At 36.5% G+C, this 10,145-nt stretch overlaps 1 protein-coding gene across 3 annotated transcripts in view; it reads left to right on the forward strand.

Moving 5' to 3' along the window:
* Positions 1-10,145, forward strand: part of ADAM22 (ADAM metallopeptidase domain 22) — a 255,911-nt gene that overhangs the window by 192,178 nt on the left and 53,588 nt on the right. For all 3 annotated transcript variants that reach the window (XM_003782646.3, XM_003782645.3, XM_003782647.3), the window contains exons 15-18: positions 2,445-2,544; positions 5,192-5,263; positions 5,776-5,868; positions 9,407-9,487. In XM_003782646.3, the coding sequence (XP_003782694.1) occupies positions 2,445-2,544; positions 5,192-5,263; positions 5,776-5,868; positions 9,407-9,487 (346 nt within the window). The remainder of the gene's footprint in view (positions 1-2,444; positions 2,545-5,191; positions 5,264-5,775; positions 5,869-9,406; positions 9,488-10,145) is intronic.

A 10,145-nucleotide genomic window follows, 5' to 3' on the forward strand; every position in this document is an offset into this window, starting at 1 on the left:
ATTATATTTGATTATTCTGATTGTTAAATTTTTATAGACAATCTGCATAGTACCAAGCAAATGGCTACCCTTACATATGTATAGCTATGGTTATTGGAACTCTTATATTAAATGCATGCATGTGAGGGAAAAGCACTTTATATAAAACATTTATTGATATAACACTAAATTTGATCTATGCCAAATATCACCTAATAGCAGTAATTATGGATATGTATTTTCATGGGTACATTCGGAGCCTCCCATTTCTAAAGTTCCTCTATACTGTTAAATGTTGGAGAGCGTGGTCGAAATGAACACCTTCACTCCTATTTAAAGTATAAAATTTAAGATTTTTTTCACCAAATACAATAGATGTGCTAGTCTGCAAAACAGAAGTTGTGGGGGCAGAAGCAGGGGAGAGGTGTTATTGGCCTTCATATATTTGAAGGGCTATGTTAGGGCAAAGGAATAAGGCTGATTTAATACAGTTCGGAACACAGAACTGTGTGCAGAAGTTACAGGAAGTCAGATGTGGCAAAATAAAGGAAAGAAATTTCAATTATTCATATACAAAAAGAGCTTCCCTCCAGGGAACTGAGTTTACCTTCACTGCCAAGTGTTGGAGAACAGACTGAGCTCCCTCCCACCCAAGTTGTGAGTAGGAGGCTGGGCTGGGCTGTGACTCCTGAGGGCCTTTGTAGGAAGCCAAAGGAGACTTTGACTCCTAAGGGTTCTACAATAAGAGTTAGTCATTTTTTACTTTCATGGTAACGAACCATCTTATATTTTGACCAGTAATAAAGAAGGAACTTGAAGAAAGCCCAATTTAAATTTAATAACTCTAGCAGAGATTCGTAGGATGGATTAGAGGGGAAGGTGATAAAGACATTGGAGTGTAGGCATTGAAAAGAAAAATAAGTAATATGTAAATAAGTAAAGCAAATAAGAAACTTTTCAAATAAAGAATAAAGTTTGGTAGAAAAGAAAATAAAGGACCTAAAATAGTTCAGACAACTTAAGCCTATGTTTCCTTTACTAAGGAGAATTTGGCATGAAATGCTTCAAAAATGAGTTTAGAGTGAATAATCATAAATTCTAGTAATTGATTCAGGGAATATTAACCACTGTGTGAGAAAGAAGTAGGGATATAAGTGGACATAGTCTTCGCAGGCTAGTGGGAGAAACTTTATAGAAACTACTCATTATTATCTGAATTGTTTTTTTCCATTTTATCAAAGCTCAATGTAAAACCATTCTTGAAAAATGTAGAAAATAAAATTTTTATTGCTTTTTTCTCCACTGGTAACCATGGATTGATATTAAAATACTGTTGTATTTTATGCTGTTTTTTTTTCCTCTTTCCATTTTTATTATTGTTTTATAAAATTCAGTTTCTATTGGATATATAATTGCTTACTCTTTTTTACATAACAAATATGTATAATCTACATTTTTGAGTCAATACCATGATTATTAATAATTACATAGTATAGTATTTTATTAACAGTTAACTTCTCTCACTTTGAACATTTAAGTTATTGGCTATTACTAATTGTACTATCATAATTATCTTGGCTCATACATTTTTGTGCACATAGCAAATTATTTCTTCAGGAAAAATTTCTGAGAATGTGCTTATTTTGAAGGTTCTTCTGCATTTTGCAAAATTGTTCTCTAACCAAGTTTATTTTTTCTTTTGACCTTTGATGACTTGATTGGCATTTTTTTTAAAACAATCTCAAACTCAAAGAAAAGTTGCAAGATTAGCAGCAAAGAATCTTTTTATCCCTCAATCATAAAGTTGCTAACTTGGTGCCCTATGATTCCTAAACACCTTAGTAGTGTACATTTTCTAGAAACAAGTGTATTCTTTTACATAACCACAGTACAGCCAGTAAAACCATCTGATTCTTAGCCTTCTTTCAAGCTTGTCCCTGTGTTTCCGTAATGCTATTTATAGTGTATAATGTTCAGGATCAGGTATCACATTTCATTTTCATGCTTTCTTGCCTCCTTCAGTCTAGACAGAACAGTTCCTCAGTCTTTCTTTGACTTTCACGACCTAACACATTTGTGGATTACAGGGCAGTTATTTTGGAGAATGCTCCTCAGTTTGGATTCTAGCCCAGTTTTAATATTCAGGAATGACCCTTTATGAAATATATTTTTCCTGGCTCTCCTTGATTAAAATTGCAGGTACTGTATGTACATTTGTGTTTCCTTTGAATGTATATGCAAATAATGAACAACCCGTAGTCACTATTAGTCACCAGATGAAGAATTTAGAAATACACTGACTGGCTAAAACTCATGTAGATTGAATGTCAATGTTGTACATAAGTGGAATTTATTCTTTGATTTTAAAGAATAACATACAGTTTTAACAAAGTTTAATTTTAAAACTGGTTCACAAATAAGGGAGACAAGTTTTATTGGGCTATGGATTTTCTTCTCTCTTATAGCTATTATCTTCCTAAAAAGTTCACCCAGTGTAATGTTGAAGAGTATCATGACTTCCTGAATAGTGGAGGTGGTGCCTGTCTTTTCAACAAACCTTCTAAGGTAATTAGTGTGATCAAGAGTTATTAATTATTAATCTTTCTGCAGAATTTTAGACACAAATTCCAACACAGCCATTGAATATTATAAAAGAGAGCTTTTAAACTTGTCCTGTATGTGCATATCTAGAATATAGTTAGAATATCTAAATAGTTGCATTTTCTTTCTTTTTTTTTTTTTTTTTTTTTGAGACAGAGCCTCAAGCTATCCCCTTGGGTAGAGTGCTATGGCCTCACAGCTCACAGCAACCTACTCTGGGCTCAAGCGAGTCTCCCGCCTCAGCCTCCCAAGCAGCTGGGACCACAGGCGCCCGCCACAGCGCCGGCCACTTTTTGGTTGCAGCCATCATTGTTGTTTGGTGGGCCCGGGCTGGGGATTTGAACCCACCACCTTAGGTGTATGTGGCTGGCGCTCTAGCCGATTGAGCCACAGGCGCCGAGCCTAAATAGTTGCATTTTCAAAGCCAGCTTTAATGTTAGGTATTTTGGGGCTCTTTAGATGGGGAAGAGTAGAAAGCAAGTAGAAATATGAGTGTTTCTGTCTGAAATTTTTCCATTTTCTTTTTATATGGCAAAATGGTGAGGCAGAGTTCACTTAAATGGTTTCATTTTGCCTTTTCTTTTTCATTTTCGTAATGCTCCCCCCACCCCCCTCCCCCGCCATTGAATGCCTAGTCACAACTCATACAAGGAGAAAGGGGGACATATCTCCCTTCGTCACATCTTACTACTACCTTTCAGAATGAGCAGTGTGATTGGAATTATAGAGGCCAGCCTTGATGGCTCACACCTGTAATCCTGACACTCTGGGAGGCCAAGGCAGGTGGATTGTGTGAACTCAGGAGTTTAACACCAGCCTGAGCAAGAGTGAGACCCAGTCTCTACTAAAAATAGAAAAATTGAGGCAGGAGGATCTCCTGAGCCCAAGAGTTTGAGGTTGCTGTGAACTATGATGATGCCATGACACTCTACCTGAGGCAACAGAGACTCTGTCTCAAAAAAATTAAATAAAATTATAGAAACTTTTCAATTTGAAAACCAAGCCTTCTTAAAGTGGAAAGGGAGAAAAATTTTCCATACTTGGACTTTCTCATAGGCTTTTACAACTTGCAGAGCACCCTCTGGTTACTGACTAGAAAGCAGATCTCCCTCCTGCATTTTGAAGACTTCACATGTTTTAAAAAAAAGAATTTTTTGTCCTTATTGGTTGTGTGGACTATGAAGTGCTTCTGTGCACTGCAGTGAAATATGGCATTGCCTTCGTAATTAATCTGGTTTCGTTTTCTCTTCACTCCAGTGAAATTTAGAAACTGTATTATATTGCATTGAAAAGTAAATTGAGCATCTTGTCTTCGCAAAAGCGTTGGAAGACATATTTGAACTAAATCATTGCTTCCACATATTAACAATACAAGTCTTTTTACCAACATACTTGATTATTTTAAACCCAAAGCAAGGGAATATGAGTATATTTCATCTGCATATGGTTCCATTTTGCCTGTTTTAATTTGCCATGATTACTTTCTACTGAAAATGAAATACAGAGTAGAGTTATTCTTTTGTAGGAGAGGCAAGGGTATTTGAAATCTGGAAGAGGTTTTTAATTTTTTCCTTTGTTTTATTTTTTCCCCTCTAGTTAGTTATGAGAGAGAGAGTGTGTGTATGTGTGCTGTTTACAGATGTATGTACACTTCCATTCTATAATACGTAGTTTTTGATTAACTTTTGAATGAATATTATATATCGGGTATACAGCAGTTTTTACTAATTTTGCCCATCACTATAGGATAACTTATACTCAAAAGATAATGGAGAGTTAAAAAATAAAACAGACCTAAAATGTGCTCCCTTTTTGAATAGGCCAAAAATTGCTTTAATCTCTGGGACAAACTATTGTTGCTGCTTTCTGCAAAGCTATACTATTAGGAGGAGCTATACTTTATATTAAATAGATCAATGGATATATTAAATTTGTGATGCTTTCCTCATTGACTGTGAAATAACTTTCTGTTTCAAAAGGAAATACAGTCTGTTTTTAATGTGAGGGTAATGATAAATTCTATGTTTTTAAAATTTCAAATTAATAGAAATGTAGTGAATAAAGAGCTTTTCACAGATGGCTAAACTTGATCCTTACCACAATTTTTTGATGTGGATGGACAGCTAATATTATTATTCCTGTTTCAGATATTAAAGTCTCTGAGATAATAAGTACTTTCCCCAAGATAAATAGTTGAGCCAATATTTTAACCTAGAAATTCTGACTCCCTTGCTTCCTGTTTGAAATGAAAATTTAGGTGTCAGTCTGACTTGGTTTTAGGCAATGGCTAGATCCATTTGGTGACATTTACCAGACCCTACCTGGCATGTATATTATATATTTATGTAAATATATATGTAAAACTATATACTATGAATGTTAAATGTGAAATGGAAACAGAAGTAGATACTAGGGAAGTTCTAAGTTTTAAAGTCATGTGTTCTAGTTTCAGAAAATAAAAATATATTTGGAATGACTAGCAAATGTATGACTATGACATAGACATGAATGACTGTGACAAATGTATATAGGTGTGGCATTTATGGTCTCTCGATGTCTTTGATATTAATGTTTCTATATTTTATTTCCCTTTATATTTTTCTTCCCACAGCTTCTAGATCCTCCTGAGTGTGGCAATGGCTTCATTGAAACAGGAGAGGAGTGTGACTGTGGGACCCCTGCTGTAAGTATCTGATTGTTTGATGGTTTTTTTTTTTTTTTTTTTTTTGAGACAGAGCCTCAAGCTGTCCCCCTGGATAGAGTGCCGTGGCATTACAGCTCACAGCAACCTCCAACTCCTGGGCTCAAGCGAGTCTCCTGCCTCCGCCTCCCAAGTAGCTGGGACCACAGGCGCCCGCCACAACGCCCGGCTATTTTTTGGTTGCAGCCGTCATTGTTATTTGGCGGGTCCGGGCTGGGGATTCGAACCCACCACCTTAGGTGTACGTGGCTGGCGCCTTAGCCGGTTGAGCTATAGGCGCCGAGCCTTGTTTGATGGTTTTAAGGAAATTCAGAGTCATTCCATTTCCCTACATTGAGACGTACAGAGCCAAGAGTCATGCCTGGAACTTTTATAGGATTTATAGAAGAAAGATTATTATTGTGAATTTGGACATGTATTTAAAAAAATACCCTGGAGCTTTCAGAAAAACTGACACCATTTCCTGATGTTTTACAAATGTTTATATTCCTTAGGAATGTGTCCTTGAAGGAGCAGAGTGTTGTAAGAAATGCACCCTGACCCAAGACTCTCAGTGCAGTGATGGTCTTTGCTGTAAAAAGTGCAAGGTAAATAAATATTGGTTAATGACTACTGGGGAGAAAAAAGGACATATTAGATTAAGTCATTAAACCTAAGTAAATATGATCTAATAACCAAAATAGTATCTAAGGCATATTAAATGACTAAGTGCTAGGTAACTTTACAGGATCCTCACAGATCTTGTAAGGTGTAGTTGTTATTATTTCCATCTAACAGATGAGAACGCTGAGGCTTGTAGTAGTTAAATAGTTTAGCCAAGGTCTTACACCAAGTAAGCCAGGGAGCTAGGCTTACTTGGATTAAGCCTGTTAATCCTGAGAGGCTGTCTGCTCCGTACTGCCTTCCCGAGGAGTGTGCAAGTTAGGTGAAACTGGGCTTTACTTTTCTTTGTAAAGCCAAGCAGATATTCAGCAGATCCTTTTTTTCTTGATGCTCAGCTTAGTGCATCTAATGCATTAGCTATTGAAGGAGCAAAAGGAATACTTTTAGACATAGTAATACCTTGCTTACATTATTGTGCATGAAAGTTGTAGACTGCATCTTTATATATTTTACCTGTTTTCATTCTCCCAGCCAGCACCTTCACACTTATCTCTAAATATTTAAGCATTCACATCAAGACTAACAGTTATTTAAGACTTACTTTCTTCCCTAAAGAAATCTAATTCTTTTTTTCCCTTTTCATATAAAATCTGGTATAATATTCTACATTTCTGAAGTTTAATATCTGTCTCTCCCTCCAGTCTGTACATTTCATGGAGCAGAGCTAGGCATTTACAGAGTAATTGGTGTGGGTTCCCAGTAAATATTTGTTGAATAAATGAGTGAATATGTATAGCACTGTCTTCCTGATGATTTTCTGATTGAGGAACTTTTAGTCTAATGAGTTAAAGGAGGGTTGGGTAGGAAACTATTTACTATCATAGTGAAAGTACTATGTAGCAGACATTATGCTAAGCATGTTGAATTATGTCATTTTACACTTAAATTTCTCAACCCTGGAACTACTGACATTTTTGGCTGGACATTTCTTTGTTGTGAAGGTGTCTTGTGCAGAGTATTATAGACTGTTTAGCAGCATCCCTGGATTTTACCTATGGCAGCACCCTCCCATAACAACCAAAAATGTCACCAAATGTCACCTTGGGGGTAAAATCATCCTTACTTGAGGCCATTGTCGTAACCACTCACATAAGCACATTTTTGAGATTTTCATAATTATTAAGTAGTACCCCATCTCAAAGATGGCTCACTCGGCTAGTAAGGAAGAGAGATGTGCAGTTATACCCCAGCTCTGCTGGCAGCTGTTTCTGTTGTTTCCATTCTACCACTGTGTCTGCTGGCAGTTTTTTAAGACAAGCAGGCCCTGGCAGAGATCTCTGAAAGCACTCTCTAAAAAGAAAGATTAAACTAAATGTAAAACAGACGTTCTTTCATTTTGGCTACCACAGCTGTTTACTGTTAACTTCTCCTGCTGCCACAACAAGGGGTCCTGAATCATTTACCTTACTCCTCCATGTTTTAAGTCTGCCCATCTGTGAAATGACATCTTTTTTCCTTTGTCTTATAAAATCAGATTCCCTGTGATAAAATCATTTCAAGGAACAAGTACAAAATAATAAAACTGAAATACGAAAAAATAAAAGGGCATGATTAACTGCTAACCCACAAAATAAGTTACAACTATCCCACTCAAATGAGATCCGTTTTGCTACTTTCTCTACCACACATCCCCAGATCTCACCATCACTCTGAACTACCGGGGGAGCTAGAGTCAGGATAGTGAATGGAGGAAAGGGAATAGAAGAAAAAGATGAAAAGTCATGTGTATACCTATTTTTTTCCAAGTATGTTTATAATAATACATCTATAAGCCAGGGGTTGGCAAACTTTTTCTGTAAATGGCCAGATAGTGAATAGTTTAGTTATTGTGGATCATAAAGTCTCTGTCATACTCAGTTCTGCCTTTGAAAGCAGCCACTAAAAATACAGAAACATACATAAAATACATAAAATGGATGTGGCTGTGTTCCAATAAAACTTTATTTATAAAGATAGGCAGCCAGACAAATTTGGCTATCAGGCCATAATTGACCAAACCCTGTTGTGAAATAGAGCTTACTTATTTATTTTTCTCCCCTCATTATAATGTTAAGTTTCATTAGGGCCAGGATTTTGATCGAGTGATTTCCTGTTGTATCCCAGCACTTAGAGCAATCCTCTCCCATTATGCCTTCTTTCAGTAGTTTCTTGGACGTTCTTCAACATTTGCACTCTCCTCTAAACTCTACCCCAAATCTGCTCGTATTTCTACCCCAGACCTTCTGGGGTATATTCTTCCTTGGGATTGAGGCACGTTCCAGAACCAGAACATAGGAAACTAAATTGTTTTCCTTCTTTTCTTTTCTTTTCTTTTCTTTCTTTCTTTCTTTTTTTTTTTTTTAGGACAATTTAACACCTGTTAAGCTGCAAGTTCGTTGTGATCAGGGTTCTGATGTTTTGTTCTCCATCATTTCCCCAGTGGCTAGGACAGTGCTTGGCAAAATCTCACTGCTAAGTAAATGCTTGATAGATGAAAATGGATGAAGGAATACACATTTTGTTCTGATGTCCTAAAGAGTATCTGTTGAAATCCTGATTGGAATTGGCAGTGGGCTGTGTGTGTTCTAGGAACATTAGGAAAGTGAAATGACTGAAGGGTTCCGAGTAGGGAGAGAAGATGAAGTTTATACAGAAACTCTAGGAAATTGAATAGTATGTACCTTTTTGTGGGCAGAGACACAAGCAAAGAAGTATCTAGCTCCAAATATTGGAGGGGGGAAGAGAAAGGGATCAAAGGGGGAAGGGCAAGTAGGATTATGAAGGGCAAGTAGATTATGAATCTCTGTTCTGTATTGTTATGAGTACTCTTGCGATTTTTAAATCTAATGAACTTAAAAATGTATTTGTACAACTCTCACATTTGGAAATATATAAGGGGTTTGAAGAAAGGAAAAAAAAACCATACCTCCTGTATGGCATAAATAATAGGAAACATTAGGAAAGAATAAAAGACCAAGATTTAAGTCTATCTAAACATGAGGCAAGGAAGAAGAAGGGAAGGGAAAGCATGGGAAGAAATAGCTTTGCCAGAAAATCTAACTTTTGTGATTCAGCCCTTGTAACTTTCAAATTTTTGGCAGATAATGCAAAAAATGAGTAACATGATAAAGGTGTCAGTAAAAATGAAGGGTAAAACATAAATCGGATAGCTGTTCAGAAGGAAGCTTTACTAGAACTTGGACCAGCTCCTCCTTCTCGTGGAGATGCACCATCAAGCACCAGCTTGACTTTTCCAGGCTCCTCTAAAGCTTATGTGTGATGACTGGGGAATGTCCTTCATGCCAAGGAACTGTCATTTACAATCATTAAAATAACACTTGATGCAATAAATGGTTTTCACAGACTACCATCTTAAAATAGTTTATAAAGTATTTCTAGCCAAATAATTTCTTTTGAGATTCTATTGTGAGAGGTTTTATTTATTCTTGTACAGTTTTACACCATGATTTTTGTTCATTTTAGTTTCAGCCTATGGGCACTGTGTGCCGAGAAGCAGTAAATGATTGTGATATTCGTGAAACATGTTCAGGAAATTCAAGCCAGGTAATTTACAAAATAATTACTCTTCCTATGGGAAGAATGGGGGGACTCCTTAGTGCACTGACCGCCAGGAAACATGTAAATGGACATGTCACATCACTTCTCACTCTCTTTTTATTTTTTAAAAATTTAAGTTTTAATAATCAGCATTTTTTCTTAATGTTAAACTAACCTAAGACTGCATGTCTGTCTATCTGTCTGTCTGTCTGTATGTATGTATTTGTAGGTAGAGAGCATAATGCATTTTTCTTTTTACCTACCTAGGGAAGGAAAAAACACAAACACTTTCTCTTCCGCTAGTTGAAATGAGTCACCTGAGGCAGAGTGACCCTCATTCCCTCCTCAGAGCACTGGGTGCTTAGAGGGGACCCTTTTTTCTTTCTTGACTCTTTCTTGCACCACCTCAGCTGTTTATAGCCCCTCTGTAATTGAATAGCATTTATTTGTAGAGAGAAAAGCTAGGGAAACTGGATAAACTTCGGTGAGGGTTCACAAATTTCAAAAGGATCAGTGTACTTTGCATGGCAATGATAAACCATGGAAATGATCATACAAGTCATAAGTGCCCAGCATGGTCTTAATAATCAAATGGAAAAACTGCAGGCATTCTGTGACTTTCTAAAAAAAATGCTGCCGAAACTATTTTTTTTTTTTTTTGAGA

Source organism: Otolemur garnettii, unplaced genomic scaffold (genome assembly GCF_000181295.1).
Source record: "Otolemur garnettii isolate 467f Iridium unplaced genomic scaffold, OtoGar3 scaffold00005, whole genome shotgun sequence".
Lineage (NCBI taxonomy): Eukaryota > Metazoa > Chordata > Mammalia > Primates > Galagidae > Otolemur > Otolemur garnettii.